At 35.3% G+C, this 17331-nt stretch overlaps 1 protein-coding gene across 1 annotated transcript in view; it reads right to left on the reverse strand.

Annotated features, from left to right (window-relative positions):
• SLC44A5 (solute carrier family 44 member 5) overlaps window positions 1–17331 on the reverse strand; it is a 102144-nt gene that overhangs the window by 15458 nt on the left and 69355 nt on the right. The window contains exons 5-9 of the mRNA XM_011355682.1: window positions 15470–15554; window positions 9616–9744; window positions 8717–8777; window positions 4402–4525; window positions 2930–3013 (exon numbers count right to left, since the gene is read on the reverse strand). Of these exons, the coding sequence (XP_011353984.1) occupies window positions 2930–3013; window positions 4402–4525; window positions 8717–8777; window positions 9616–9744; window positions 15470–15554 (483 nt within the window). The remainder of the gene's footprint in view (window positions 1–2929; window positions 3014–4401; window positions 4526–8716; window positions 8778–9615; window positions 9745–15469; window positions 15555–17331) is intronic.

Genomic DNA, 17331 nt, shown 5'->3' on the forward strand with positions numbered 1-17331 from the left:
GAAAAGTACAAACAATGGTTTCTGTTAAGACTTTTGTATAAAAGAGTAGAACCATCGTAGAATTTATACATGACTCATCTTCATGTGTGTAGGTAAACTGAAGTCCAGTATCAATCCTTAGTCAAGGAAAAACACAATCCCTCTAACCTACAATTTTGGCCTACCAGCCACAGTTGTCATGTTCTATATTTTTTTCCTCTTCACACCTACCCACTTAGTGATAAATTGTAAAACATACCTATGATGAATCTGTGTTGTTCTATCTACCTCACGACTAATGGAAACTTTATGCAATTATAACTCTTTAGCAGTAAAGAAACAGTCTTAGGACAGAAAGACAAGAAAAATAACTTCCCCACACAGTTCCCGCATCAGTGATTTAGTAGTCATTATCACTATGGTCTAATTATCTCCGACAGTTTGTGATGTCTGACATCACCAGACATCTATTTCAGGTCCCCAGTGATCCGTAGGCTATTATTTGGAGCCATGATAAAGCTTCTGTGTCTCCTGGGCCATATGACTTTTGCAAGCGATCAACAGCATAACTATTTTCTCTCTGTTTTAATTTTCCTGGAGTTTGAGTGAGCTAATAGAGGTACTTCAGGATAAAGTTATATGGTATTCTTCTAGGTAATTTCATTAAAGAGAATTTACTAAGGTTGGAAATTTGGCTGATGGTTCTATGAAGAACTGACATTTCTGGAGCTATCCACAAGTTTCTAAACGTAGCAACAGATAGAGCCTTCGTACATTTATTGACTTTATTGTCTTCAAGTTTTATCTTTAAAGAACAAAATCTTAATAATTGCTGTCACTGGATAAATGACAGTCAAGTATCAAAGTAACTTCTCAGGTCCTAGTCTTTCAGAACATATGCTTTTATCTTCTGAAGCCACTTCCTTGGAAAAAAATCACAGATATTTTAATGCTTAAACATTCAATATGGTTCAAGGATTATTCTAGGGCATAGTCCAAAAGGAATATTCAAAAATATCAAAGTGGGGAAAAAAGAAACATAGCTGTTTACTCTGTGTATTTTAAATTTCTGCATAAAAAATCTAACTGAATAAACTAAATCACATCATATCAGTCTCTGGCTTTATGTGCATTAAATAGATGAGAGCAGCAGAGCTGAAAACAGAGATATTTATGTTCTAGTGGTTTGATTGGTGCCTGGGTGAGGAGAGTTTCAGTGTGTGCTGGGAGTGAGGTGGACAAGAGAGTCTATCACAATGTATACCTCTTCAGGCAAGAGTGGAACAACCAAAATTAAAAAAAAAAAAAAAAACATGGAAATGATCTAGTGATATTTTGGTCAAAAAATAGGAGAACCATTTAACTACTATCAAGTATAGACTATGATCTCTGCTTTGGATATACATCCTGAAATCCTAATACACACTAACAATAATTACTATAACTGTTTAAGACAAAGTATTAAATGAGTAAAATTTCAGAAAACAATCTAATTTTACAGCTCTAAAAATTACTCACTACTATTTTACACACAACACAATATGACTTTATTAAGCACCTTATAGTTAAATATATCTATGTTGTTCCCCTAGTGTTTTTATAATTGTTCCTTGAACCCATATTATCTATGTATCTTTCATGTTCCAAGACCCATAATAGGAGTTAGAAAAATAAAGATGAGTTAGACATAATTATGATGGTAAAGAGTTCACAGTTTATCAGAAGAAAAGAGCCAGGTAAATAAAACACAAAATGGTAAGTCCTATAGAGAAGATAAGTATGGATCTGTGCGTGTATATAGGTATATAAACACACACACACACACACACACAATGGGTATGAAGAACACAGAGCAGAGAAGTGACTGATTATATCTGGGGAAGACAAGAAAGACTTCATAAATGACACAAAAGCTGAGTTTAAATAATAAGATAAACTTGCCTATGGCATAAGGAATGATAATGTTAGAAAAGAGAACAGAATGTGCAAAAACATGGGAGTTTGACAGACTAGGAATGAGCATGCTATTAAATGTGTTTAGAATACAGGGTGAGTCAAACACCTGGGTGAAGATGAATCTGGGAAATTAAGTTGGGCTAGGTTGTAAATGGTCTTGTAATGATCTACGAGGTTTTCACTTTTATCTATGATCACACTGTAGCAGGAAGAAGGCACAATGGGGCACACATGGAAAAGTGCACAAATCATTATGTCCAGTTTGATGAATGACCAGAGTGAACACACTTATGTAACTATAACATTGTCATCTCTTTCCCCATGTTTTTACTGTATTCTATGATCACTAGGGGACAGTAGAAGCTTTTAAGAAACAAGATGACACAAGAGCCAGATAGCAATGACATTCTTAGATATATCAAACACATGTACCCACTCCAGTAGTGTGACTGCATTTTCCCTTACCTTTCAGGAGTGCAAATCTTATGTCTGAAAAATTTAAATTTCCTCCTCTCTTCATATATTTTTTCAGCTCCTCATAAGTACAGTGACCTTTGATGATGATGATGATGATGATGATAACAAACATTATGTGGAAGGGATATGTTAAAAAATAAGAATGATCCCTTAGAAGTCAAGGAAGGACAAATGAGAAAACAGACCATAGAAATAACACTGCATCCACTATAATATGTGATGAGAAGCAAACATACCACAGATGCTGCCCCCACATGAACTGAAGTATATGTTTATAAGGGTACTTTTATTAGTAATTTAATGAATACAGTTAAAATTTACACTCTTATAATTATGTTAACACTGGACATATTTCCAAATATCTTTGCCCCATTTTTACTCTATATGAAGAAGAAAATGGCAGGAACCGAGATCCTAGTCAACCTTTTATTCACAAATATAAATGGGGAACTGAAGAAAGAATTCTAAAAAGATAACATCAGAATAGGGCTGAGGAAAAACATCCGTTTTCACTTACATGAGAATCCAGTACCAAGTTGTTGCATAGTCTTCAAACACTTTCACTCCAATTGCCTTTGCATCAAGGATTTTATTGATACTCCTGAATTCAAAGAAGAAAAAAAAAATCAATTATTTTTTGACTACCACTAAGCAGAAATGTTCTTGTTATGATAAAAGGGATTTGCAAGCTGCTGTTTAAAGCACATTTTAGAAACCAATTATTAGTAGTGACTCTTTCCTTAGCCCCAATTCATGAGATTCACTTTGGTAAACCTACAAAGGAGATTATATCTACACACAGAGAGAACACGGCTTTCAGGAATGGTGAACAGATTCTTTTCCAACATATGTGACATGCTCTCAATATTGCAATCAGCTTTTAACTTACATAATCCATAGAGTCAAGAATGAACATCATTTTTAATTCACCTTCATAATCCTCTGAGAGCTCTGTAGCAGGAAGAAGGCACAATGGGGCACACATGGAAAAGTGCACAAATCATTATGTCCAGTTTGATGAATGACCAAAGTGAACACACTTATATAACTATAACACTGTCATCCCTTTCCCCATGTGCCCCAATTACAATACCTCCCCCTTCCCCTAATGTAGCCACAATCTTTTCGTGGTAATAATTTCCTAGTTTTCTTTTTTTAGTTTTACCTCTTATATATGCATCAGAGGGTAGTTTACTTTAGTGACATTTGTTTTTAAATCTTTTTTTATCAATGAAATTGTACTTGTATTATTTATTTTGTGATTTCTTTCACATAACTTTATATTGGTGAAATGCATCCATGTTGCTATTATATTTTAAATATGCAGGAACTGCACTATTCTATTTGAACTGTTAGAGTCTTTCAAGAAAGAGAAATAAAATTTTAGAATATATTTACTTTTCATTTCTAATTCAACAACAGCCATGCAATGACGCTGTCTGTTTATGCTTGGGAATTGCATTTCCCAATAATGTGAAATATTGTGATATGTACAGCCGATAGAAACAGTAAATTCACTTCATTGTATGTAGAAATTTGATACAGTACTGAAACGGCATTGTCATGATTGTTCCACCTTTCTTAAGGCCCTTCCCTTCTAAAACATCTGGCAGTTTCATTATTTCAGTCATTTTTTTCTAAATGGTACTTTAAAAAGCATAGGGTGTTTTTGATTTTTTTTACATTTTTACTCAGAAAGTAAATTATATTAAAGTCTTTTAGTACATTTTCTCATGTCTCATTTCTATATCCATTGATAACAAAAGATTTAACCATTTTGAAAAACATGATTGTTCTTTTTAATTATTCTGGTTTTCTCCTTTAGATTCTCTTCTTAATAAACACATACCAAATTCTCTAATCTACAGTGACATATGTGTTACATAATACATAATTCTTCCTGTATGACCATTAACCTGATGGAAGTTTTAGTCTTAAGTACAATAATGGGATGCACCAAAACTGGAAATGAGAATTTTACAAACATACTTTGCAGCTGTCCTGAGTTCTGCAGCATTTCTTGTTCTTCCCTTCCCATCTTCAAACATTGTCTTATTTCCTACTGTCAAAGTGCCATTTATATAGGAGAAGTCAGGGAAACATCTCTGGAGAACTGTAAAAATAAATGGAAATTACAGTAATCACTCTTCTCCTTCCTTTTCTTAAGTTTTCTGTTATTTATAACCAAGTTTTTGCTAGAGGGTGTGTAAATTGCTCTGTATAGATAACTGCCCATTACTTGATAATCAGAAGATTTTCTGATTGTTCTAAGACTGACATAGAAAGCAAATATGATCATTATCAGAAGCTACATTCTAAACTTAATTATTTTATACATGGTATACTCATCAAGTAACCATAAATAAGACACACGGCACAGGTTTTAAAAGAATAGTAGTAATGTATCTCTCATGATAAACACATTTTTAAAGAGGCTGCATTTACTTGTATGACTGGATGAGTTTAATTTTGTTATTAAAAAAAAAAAAGAACTTTAGATACTCCTTCAGTGAAACCATGAAACCATGGAACTTTAGATACTCCTTCAGTGAAACCATGAAACCATGAAAACTTTCATGGTTTCAGTGAATAATTCCTTGGGAAATAAAAACCAGCTCAAACTTCAGGCTAGTATAAGACAACTAAATTTTTACTTGTAAAGTTTTAATGATAATCTGTGTCCTTTCTACTTTTCACTCCACAGAAATTGTTCTCCCAGTAATCTCAATGCCCTCCTAATTTCTAAAAACCTCCAAATATTTTTTTAGTCTTTGCCCTGCTTGAAGACATTAGCTAGCACAGTGCTTGGTACAAGATGGAACTCAGAAAATATTTACTGTCGAATGAGTTAACTTTTCCAACTCTTTGGCTTTGGTGGCTCACACTTTGTAGACTAGCATAATTTCTGAGAAGAGTTAACTCACTGTTCAATCTCTGGGCTTATTTTGATTACATAGAATCCTTGCCTCTTTGCACATATGTATTACTAAAAATATTTTTAAACCCCAATTTTAAATGAATTGGAAAAAGAAATCAGACATAGATCATTTTTATATGTTTTCTTATAAGAAGCATGTTGATTCATATAGTCACTAGGGAGCTTCCTAGGTATAATCTAAAACCAGTCCCTGTAAGTGAAGTTGAGAGAGACTGATGGAAAAGCAGACTTTTGTTAGATGGCCAGTGCCAGCTTATAGCCAAGGAACTTATTACAGGCTTGTTTTGGGCAGCTGCAGATGCGTAGACCTCACCTTGCAATATATAAAAAATATAATATGTAAATATATAACATATTTATATGTTGTGTTCAAACCTGATGAGTCTGTTAATATATCATCTGTTTAAATCACATGAGGACACAAGCAAGTGCCCTCATGGATCTGACCCCCAGTCTAGGTTACTTAGTAAATCAGTAGTTCAGATCGTGGGCCCCTTGGTGAAACAAATAAGTTGTCACTGATTAAATGAGCCACTTCCATGCTGGTGAAACCTCTTGCTAACTCCTCGGGGCACACGTGGAGAAACAAGTGAGCATTTGATTGCATAAGCTGGTCTCAAAGGGTGGAAGGCTGGGGAGGGTCATCAATAAAATGTCACCTCTGGTTCGACCCACTAGCTGGACCCGGGCAATTGGAGGCTCCCCACTGCCTCCCCTGTGCTTGGAATGCGCTCTATGCTTGCCTTCCCCAGGCTAGAAGTGGCCCAAGGACACAGCCTTGAGATAGAAATGTGGTGACGAGACTACTGGACTGGGTACGTGGCTGAACTCTGTTAAGGCCTCTACAAAAACTGTTAAGATTTGGTACATTGATGCAGAAAACTACTCATTTTGCAGTCACTCAAGACAAGCCTACTAAGTATGTTCCCTCACTTATAAAAATCCGCCTTTTCTTCAGTCTCTCCCTGCCCTCTGTAAGGGAACTGGTTTCAGATTTCACCTGGGAAGCTCCCAAGGAGGTTGAAAGCCAACAAAAGCATCATGGTTTTGCTTGAGTTCATGTAGAGTTTAGATTTGAACATAATAAAGCACCTGATACAGGAAAAGAAGAAATATGTCTTTATAAAACCTTTCCTGACATTTCTGGCTGAAAATGATCTTCTTGTTTACCAATTGCCATTTCTGTAGCATCTATAATATAGCTGATTCCTTCAGTATCCTCCCTATCTTTCTCCTGCTCTTCCCTGGCAGCACTGACATAGTAGTCTCTGCCAGCTGCTTCTATTCCCTCATAATCCAATCATATTTCTGCCTCCATCACTCCACAGAAATTGTCCTCCCACTGATCTCAATGCCCTCCTAATTTCCAAAAACCTCCAAATATTTTTTTTAGTCTTTGCCCTGCTTAAAGACATCAGCTGGCACAGTGCTTGGTACAAGGTGGAACTCGGCAAATATTTACTGTCGAACGAGTTAACTTTTCCGAGTCTTCGGCATTGGTGGACAACTCCTGCCTTTTGAAACCCTCTTCTCTTGCCTTACATTTCCAGATTTTCTCCTGCCCTCCCTCTGCCTCTCTGTGCACTCTTTCTCTTTCTACCACTTAAATATGACTGTTCCCACCTCCAGAGTCCCCCAATCTTATTCTACATGTTATTTCTAGGCAGTAACTCATCTAATTTGTTAGCTTTAATTACTAAATACTCATTATATATTTGGAAAATAGAGAAAATATGAAGACAGAGGCAAAACTATATATAGTCCTACCACCCACAGTGAACTATATTAACATTTTGGCGAATTTCCTTTCAATTTTTTTCTCTACAAGAAATTTCTTTCTTCTTTCTTTTTTTTTGGAAAGTCATAACCATACAGTACACTCAGTGTTTTCTCTTTTTTCTTTCTTTTAATATTACTTATTTCCTTGTATAAATTCTCTAATGAGTGGATTTTATTAGCTGCATACTCTTCTATTAAATACTATAGCTAATCCTCAACTGGGGGAATTCACACTGATCTCAATGTTTGCCTTGATATCTCCTTCGCTAGACTGTGAGGGGTTATGCCTTATTTGTTTTTGTATCACCAGTGTACATTTTCTATTGTGTGATTTAACCAAACTGTACTTGTAAGAGCAGGGACTATGTCTGATACTTTCACACCTATTATATCTTCAGTGACTAGTGAGTCATTTTTACCTTTTTGCATAAGAATTTGTAACACTGTTCTTGGCAACAGACGCTTGCTACCTAGGGTTTCCTGGTAAAAGCCATTGCTTGTGGAACCTATGTCTTTGCTTCAGGGTCTTTAACGACCCAGTCGAGAGCGAGGGGAGCCTGCAAGACACTGCCTTCGGTCGTAGCTACTTCCATGGTACCTGACTTTCTACTCAAACTGATGACTATTGCCTCTCTTCCATTGTAAAAGAAACATATACGCATTGTGGAAAAATGGAGAAGTAGAAAAAGAAGAAAAAAGAGAGAAAATGCTCAGTGTTTTACCACCTCCAAAACAACCACTTAATATTTTGGCATATTTCTTTCCAATCTTTTTCTTTGAATAGTTTCTTTTTGTTTGTTTATTTTATTTTCTACATGCTTGCTATTCTAATGCATATAGAATTTTGCATTTTATTTAACATAATAACATATACACATTACTTATCATATTCAATAATTCTAAAATATTTCATTTAATGAATATATCATAACTTATTTGACCATTCTCTTGCTCTTGGGCTTTAGAGTGTTGTCTTTTTCTTTCTTTTTTTTAGGGGGTTATTTCGAATAACACTGTGGTGGACATATTTAAGTTTTTTCTCTGTAGTTAGAATTATATCCATAAGAAAGAAAAATGAATGATTATTTCATTTTCTTCTAAACAGAGTTAAACAAAATTTATAAATTTTAAAGAAATAAAATATTGATTCATTCAGGAGACATATCAGTATTTCAAATTTCAAATTATAAAAACAAATGTGTGTCCTAATCTCACTCCCCAAGCAATTTCTGAATAAACTTTTTGGCTGAATTCAGGGGTTAATATGTAAGAGTAGGTTTTTGTGCGTGCTGATGTGTGCTCATAGAGCATCAAACTGGGCTTTCAAAAATCAATTTTTAATCTTTTTTTTGTATGTGTGTTTATGCAACAAAACTCTAATACTCACAGAACTCCAAGGGAAATATCCCTGGCTAGAGTCAGGAGAATGGGCTTTAGCTTTGGCTTTCTTCCTAATTAACTCTGGTATCTTAGGCCAGTCATTCTACTGTTCTTGGCCTCAATTTCATCAACTGTGAAGTAAGGGAACCAAATTCAATGACTTCTTCATAGATTCTGTCTTTCTAAGGTAAAATAATAACCACTTACGAGGTTTGCTTGGAAAAATCACTGTTGGACAATCGTCATCCATTAACATTTGTGAGAGAGTCTAAAATGGAAGGAAGAGTATGTTAACATTTCAAAGGTTATATGACGACAAATTTTACTCTCAATATAAAAATTTTGTCCTTTAAAAATTAAGTTACATAATAATCTCATTATTCCAAATTATTCCCCTAACAAAAGTAATTGCAAGATTATCATATCCATATACTTGTTTGACAAATTACTCTTAAATGTCCAAACTGTAATTCGATTGAATCAGCAATAATAAAACCAGAATTGCTGAAACCAAAGCATGCCTTTGAAAGCATGTATCTTTATCTTAGTCACATCCTGAGTCCCTAATCCTTAAATTTTCTTCTGGAAAAAACAGCATCTTCTCTAATGTAGAAGTCATTAATATTAATTAACATGAAGCTTTAGAATTCCCTTATAAGACTTAAACCTAGGTAGGATTTTGGGATTTTTTTAAATGAAAAATTATTAGACTTGATTTGGAAGTAAAATTCTACTTATTACTAACTAGTCATGGAGCTTCAAAACTGCATTAATGAAATGGTGACTGTGAATGACATTAGCATCTAGCTCTTGACAGCAAAAATTCCAACCAAGTAGAGACTTTGTTGGTGTCAGGGAAAAGTTGAAGCTAACTTATCAGACTTAACAATCTTGCATAACACTCCAAGTCTACAAAATGACGTGATATAAATGGTGCGTGTTTTGTATATACATGCACATTTGTGCACAGGTTTTAATGAAATGGTATCTTCAGTAATCATTTCATAAAATACTTGGGAGCTTTTCCAGTTACAAATGCTAATATTACACTTGAGATTAAAACAAAAGTTAGATTCTTCTCTAATTTTAAACTTAAACACACATACCTTTTCAGGCTTTGAAAAAGGAGACTTGCAGAACTGGCTAAAGTATGTCCAAGATCTTTTGTCTTTTTTGTACGGAAATTGTGTTTCCACATAAGTTAAAAATTTTTCTGGGCACTTGGAGACACAGATCTGTAATGAAAAGGAGCACAGTGGTGGGAACTATATTGAGTTGAACAAACCAAGAAAGTATCTATAAGGTTAGACTTCTAAAGTATTCACTACTCTAAAGAGCAAAGCACAATTTTCCATCTAAGAAATTAAAATCAACTTTCTAATCTTATTGTAAAAAGTGAAAATTCATCTACTAGTTATCAATCTCTACTCCTTGCCCTTTAATGTTGGTGTTCTGTTAAAACAATAAGATGCTATATGATGATGGATTTATGTTTAACTTCTGATTTTGAGATAATAGATCTACCTGCAGCTTGAATCTATTAAGAAATAATAGTTTCCACATACTTTTCACCTAGTTTTATCCAATGGTAATAATTTGCATAACTTTAATACAATATTGCAACCAGGAAATTGATGATGTTATAATCCATTTACCTTATCAAATTTCACCAGTTTTACATGTGTTCATTTGTGTGTGTGTGTGTGTGTGTGTGTGTGTGTGTGTGTGTATGCGCACGCGCAGTTCTAGGAATTTTATCACATGTAAATTCATATGACATCTACCATAGGACAATGATAGACTTTTAATAAAGTATTTAAACATATTTTAATAAAATATGATTTTCTGAGTTAGTAAATAAGAGTATAATGTAAGCTGAATTTTGCCTATGTAATTTATACATTTTCAGGATTAGAATCTTTCTTCTTTTCCTATATATGAATAAAATAGTGATTTAAAATGCTCCAAACATTGATAATTTATGCCACTAATAACTATCAGTGCCAGTGAATTCTCAGCAATTCCCAAAACATCATTGGGGTCTTATTACCATAAGAAACAAAATTAGGGCTATTTGTAGTAATCAATCATTATTATAGTCTTTTAGCAACACCAGACACGTGTGGGCAGAGAGGTCACTGATGCAATTATTTTGCATTAATGAACTTTGAGGACCTATTAATGCCAAATAGGATCACTATGCTAGTCTACAGAGTCTGACTGAAATCCAATTAGTAACTCCACAGAGAGGAAACCTGTTTCTTTTATGTGTCACATATACAGCATTTTTATATGTGTAATGTACATTGTATGTATATATACAATTAGTAACTCCACAGAGAGGAATCAGAAAATATACACTCTATTGGTTTTGCTTTTGTTTTTGTAAAAACAAGACGAAACAAAACAAAGATCATATTAAGTTACGAAAGTTGCAGTCAATCCTTGCACATTCTCTCCTCCACTTTCAGTTCCTTGGGAAAGTCTTCTCCACTCTAAATTGTTCCATCTCCCTACTGTACACTTTGCAACTATTCTCCAGGGCCAGATTCTAGCTCAACCCCCATTGGCAGTTACATAAAAACACTGCTGCTTAGCTGACATTTCTTTCCCATCTTGGGATCATGTTTTTGCTGTACACAGGACATTTGGTGTCAACCCTACAGCCACGGTAGTAGGTGGCTAGCTAAATTGACACCTCAAATCTCACGGTTAATATTCTTTTGCAGTAGCAGCAGTGCAATTCCATCTAGAAGTTTCGACAACCCAACTCCACATTCACACCTCTATATATATTTTCTCTTTCTCAGTCTCTCATGCATACATATGCATACACACAATCATATACACATAGTCGTACACCTCTAGAAAAATTATTGTATCTATCTACAAAAGCTAAGCACTGTTTAGGGATATTCATAGCATCCAACATGCTCACATTTTTTTTGGAAGAAGGCTAAGTAAGATTAATCAATGCAAATGTCAAAAGTTTACTCTGAATTGAGCTAAACTGGATAAATCTTTTACATATTAGGAGATACCTTACAGACTTTAGACTTTGATAATTTACTAAATGACTTTGAAAGATAACTGAATTAGTTCCCCTATTGGGACATTTAAATGGATTTATAAAGTGAATACTGAAAGTACTAATGCTTTCACAGGCTTTAAATGATGGTAGAAACTCGTGAGTTGAGACCATGATGATTTCTATATTTATAAATATACACACATACAATGTATATTACACATATAAAAATGCTGTATATGTGACACATAAAAGAAAGTAATTAAAATGATAAAAAAGTGGTTTGTTAAAGAGAAGCACATCAAATTTCATTCCAGATAAAGTGAGCTGTTAAAAAACAATATAGAAACTGCTCTTTACTCTCTCTCTCTATCAGACCAATTTGCTCACTTCAAATAGGGTGCTGATTAGTAGTAATCAACATATAATTAGCTCAAAACGAAGGTCATACTGAGGTTGGTATCCTATTTGATCACATTCTGTCTTTTCAATGCTTGTGACATGTCTGGACCATGCTGGTGGTTAACAAAATCATAATGCATAAAAATATGGCTTGGTAGATAAATTATTCCATGGAAGATTGAAAGTAAGTCTGCATTATTAGCAGCTAAAATATATTCTGACTCAGTTCTGATTCTTTGAGTAATCACAAGGGGCATTTTGAATATAGTTCTTCACTATTATTTTTACTTACATCTTCAATTTATATAGGTTTAACACTCTAATACAAATTAGGATTTGGTGAGTGGAGGAGAGAGTCACATTGAAGGTTAAAACACTACAAGTGCTACGAAAAAAGGATAATCTAGTAAATAATCTATGAAACAACAAAAAAGCATAATGTGCAAGGATTTTGTTTGTTTGTTTCATCATGGGAATGATAGGTTTGTATAATATAGTGAAAAAATTCCTAGACTGGGAGTAAGAAGATATTCACTCATTCATTTATTCATTCAACAAATATTTATTCATTCAACAAATATTTACTCATCACCTTCTCTGAGCCTGTTCTAGGCAATGGGGACACAGTAGTGAACAAAGCAGATAAAAATCCTTGCCCTCAAGCAGTTTATCTTCTAGTAGGAAAGACTGGTAATAACAAATAGGTATAATTGTTTGTTATAAGGTGGTAATAAATACTATGTAGTAAAAAAAAAAAAAATACAAATGAGACTAGAGGATGAAAACTAGCTGGGTAGGATTCCAATTTTAAATAGGAAGTCAGAGAAGTCCTCACTAAAAAGGTAACATTTGAAAAAAAACTTTAAGACTAGTGATCAAGACACAGTCATCTACAGAAAGAATACTGTAGGCAGGGAGAACGGCAAAGTCTAAGATTCTCAGTTAGGAGGTTTCCTGGATCCTCTGAAGACAACAATAGATGGCCAGTATGACCCGAGTGCAGTGATCAGAGGGAGAGTAATAGCATATGTGGTCAGAGAAAAAACAGGAAATTTCTGGAATAAGGATGTGCTTGAGTATGTTAGAAAAGATAAGATCTAAAGCACCAGTGGATGGACTGGCCTTAGGATCACAGCAGTTCATGGACAGTAAGAGGGGGAAAGGCTGAATAAATATATGAATATAGGTGACAACAGATAGACAAGTGGATATCAGCATGGGAGCTATTAAAAGCTGCCTTCTGAATGTTTATACTTCCTCGGTGAAATAGGAAGCAAAGTCAGAGGCTGACATGCATTCTGCGAAGGAGGTCTTGGAGGTTTAAAATGAGAGGAAAAAGAGCGAAATTGTTTTCTAGGACAGTAGGCTAGCGAATGAACAAGGGATCTGTCATGCGGTGTGGGACAGCATTAAGGGCCCACTTGAGGTTACTAGTCCTGAATTTAAAGGACTGTTCTGTGTGTTTTCTCTAAGGAAACATAACTGTCTGGGTTCAGGCATGGAATAGGCACAGAGCTACATTTAGCCAGAGATGAGGTTTTGCCAGGGAAGTACAACTAAGTGGGGAGCAGCGAGTGTGCAAAGGATTTGAGGATTTATACAAGGAAGTAATTTTTAAAGAGGGACCACAAAATCTGCATTAGGTAAAGAGGGAGACAAAACATGAGAGGACTAAAGGATACTTTGAAGGGGTTAAGATCAGTGGCTTGTAGGTCCTAGTGGGATAGAAGAATCGTTGGAATGTTAGTGGGACTGACGCGATCGGATAGTGAGATATTTGACATAGAAATTACAAAAGCTGATAATTATTGATACTGACCAGAACAAGATCAAAGATTTGACCCTGGGAGTGGGTGGCTATGATAGAAACCAAGGTCTGTGGTAGAGGTGGTCACAGAACTAAGATGCCAATATCCCAAGCTGGCTTTCGTTTCAGTAAGAAATAAGATATCAAAAGTCTTAGAGGGAAATGAGGAAGAAAGAGCAAAAGCAAAATCTAGGAAAGATCTTTGTGTGTAGTTTACTGGAAGCAAGAAGAAGCGAGTAAATTAGTAGCTACTAAGTTTCTGAGGTAGTTGTACTGCCAAGGAATTTCATGAACTAACTTGAAAAGGCCTTTGACTGTTAAAATAATCTTTGAGGTGCTAAAAGCTTGCACAACAGGAAGAGAGTTTCAAAGCTATATGGCCCCCAAGAGGGCATATTTTCAGTGCTCAGCAATGGTGTGGCCTGGAGACACATGAACAGAAAATAACCTCCCAGGTGATCGAACAATGGACCATGGGACACAATGGATAAGAGAGTTCCTCTAAAGAGCACAGTCCAGGTCAGATAAAGCAGGGTCCCCAATCCCTAGGCCGCAGACCAGCGCTCCGTGGCCTGTTAGGAACCCAGCCGCACAGCAGGAGGTTAATAGTGGGCAAGTGAGGGATGCTTCATCTGTATTTGCAGCTGCTCCCCAACACTAGCATCACCATCTCAGTTCCACCTCAGATCATCAGGCATTAGATTCTCGTAGAAGCACTGGTCCTTGGTGCTGAAAAGGTCGGGGACCGCTGGGATAAAGAACTCTTCTCCGGTGCCATGTACCAGAGACCGTCTATTTATTACTCCTCCTTTTCTGAATAGGAGTTTGCATTCCAATTTCCCTAGCCTCATTCCCTATTGTATATTTAGTGTCGAGACCTGATATGAAACATGAGACTACGTGCATCATCCATAGACTCTGGGTTAAAGACAGTACTACCTAGGGCTCTAGGTTGTCTCCCTTGGGAAAATGGATGTTCTGGAAGAGAGAGGGTTAGACTATGGAAGACAAAAGTAACTGCTCACTGAAATATGTACCTCTTGCTCCATTTGTTCCATGGCACAGATGAGGCTATTAGGTACACAACTACCTTGCTTGATTCCTTTCTTCTTGCATCTAGATGTGAACATATAAAACTAATGTGTCTGTGGCAAAGGAGTACAAATGCAATGTGTAATACTTCTGATCCAAGGCTTCTAAGAGCAGGGATGCTTTATTTATCTTCTCTTTTCTTCTAGCAGCTGCATACAGATGATGAGGACTTAAGGGATGGCAGAGCCACCAGATGAAAGAAATCTGGAGAAGAGTTATCCACTGACTACAATGCCTTATACTGTTATATGGTGAAAAAGAAACTTTATTGTGTTAAGCCACTGAAAAACAGAGGTTTATTAGTTACATTAGTTAGCTTTGCTTTGTGTAATATTTATCTGGAGAAAAAAATATCTCCACTTCTTTAGGCTATAGTTTGTTCATTTATGAAAATAGGTGGTTGGACAAGATAGTCACTGAGGTTCTTTAGTGATCCTAAAATGATTAATCCCTGCTTTGTTTTTCGTTATACATTAACAAACAGGAGCTCATACTCATGTCTTCCCATCTACCGTTAATTCGTCAGTAACTGTACACACACAGAACTCATGGAATTTCTGACTTTCATCCAACAATGTTCAAAATTACTAACAACATCAACAAGGCTTTTTTTTTTTTTTTTTTGCTTTACCTGTGTAGTAGGGCACTGTAGGTTTACCATCACAGAGGGACTGGTACAGCTGAACAGGTTAAAATAAAACAAAATGCTCTTATTCCTGTTAAGAAAACAATATAAAATAATCTTTTTAGTGACTGTGGAAATGTTCCATATCATTTCAGAACCTGTACACTTTTAATATAATATGACCTTTAAAAATTGGCTTCATTTTCTCTATATAGTTGCAATACAGTCCCCAACTCCCCTTTAAGCTGCTTAACACTTAAAGCACCTTTTGACAATAGTAAATAGTTGAAATAATTAAATTAACAACACGGGATTGGTTAAATAAAAACTTCTATATCTATAAAATGGAAGACGACATTGCCATTAAAGTAATATTGGAGAAAATGTTTAATGGATGGAGAAAGTCCCAACATATTAATTTTAGGAAACATGTTACTAAAGGGTATTAAGATATGTTTCAATTTTAATTTCATAAAAATGGGTATAACATTATATGCAGAAATAAATTATTATATCTAAATAGTTGAATTATATTTGTTTAGCTTTTTTTTGGTAATTTTATCTTCTAAATCTTCTAAAATAAACATGCGTTCAAATATAGGGGAGTTGGGGGAGGGTGTAGTGGGTAAAGGGGATCAAATACACAGTAGCTGAAGGAAATTGGACTCTGGGTGGTAATCACACAATAGAATATATAGATGTCAAATTATAATGTACACCCCAAAATTATATAATTGTATTAACCAATGTTACCCCAATAAACTTAAAAAAATAAAATGGAAAAAAATAAAAATAAAAATAAAAAATAAAATAAGCATGCGTTACTTTGGTAATCTATAAAAGATCAATAAATTGAATGACATTTTCTCTCTGTTAAAAATTATGGTCAGTAGCATTGTAATGAAACAGGTCGATATTCATCATCACTAGCATTTATTCTGCCATTTGGCAAACCATGGTTCTCTTTTGAATCTCAATTTCTTCACCAGTGGAATGGAATAATACCAGCTCTACCTACTTCAGAGTGGTGTTGTGAAGACATAAAATAATGTTTAGTGGACTCAAGACAAGTACTTGTCCAACTTTAGTATGTATCAGTAAAACTTGGAGCATTTATTGAAAATCATGATTCCTGACTCCTTTTCAACCCTTGAGAGCCCAAGTCTCTAGATATGAGACTCAGGCATTCACATTTCCACTCCCCATGCTCCCAAGTAGATTCAGATACCTGTGGTCTATAAACCACACTTGAGAGAAGCCCTAAATATTTGAGAAGAATGTTCCTAGTACCTTGTCAAGTCCTTAATTAATTAATGTGACTACATACATAACATAAAACTTATAATAGGCTTTTGAATAATACTTTTCATACTGACTCAGAATCACCAAGGAAAATCCAAATCTAAGGATAATAAAAATTGCTCCAGAAAAAATGTGGGCTAGACCCTTGCATTACTTCTACCCCCTTGCTGACCCTACTTCAGAAGGAAAAGGTGGGGGGAGAGAGGTGGTTTGGAGACATTGGAGTTTGCAGGATATAATAATCAAAATTTAGAAGATTTTCCATCTCCTCCTCATTGAAAGGGTGATTGTATCTTTCAATTCCAGATTACACAGAGCTCTGAGAGAAACTCATAGAGACTGAGGGTACCTGTAGGAAGGGCAGACCAGTATCTCATTTTCCATTTGGACACCTCTTATGTGGCAGACTTTCTAGTCAGCCTCTGTGCCCATATTAGCAAGGAGAAATGAGGCCCAGAGAGACCCCAGAGAGTCCCCAGAGAGTTGAAAAAAGCCAATGGGATAGGAAGAGGGCAGCACTGAAGTAGCTTATTAGGGAAGAGTGTAGAGTCAAGTAAATGGGCTTG

This window comes from Pteropus vampyrus, unplaced genomic scaffold (genome assembly GCF_000151845.1).
Source record: "Pteropus vampyrus isolate Shadow unplaced genomic scaffold, Pvam_2.0 Scaffold22, whole genome shotgun sequence".
Classification (NCBI taxonomy): Eukaryota; Metazoa; Chordata; class Mammalia; order Chiroptera; family Pteropodidae; genus Pteropus; species Pteropus vampyrus.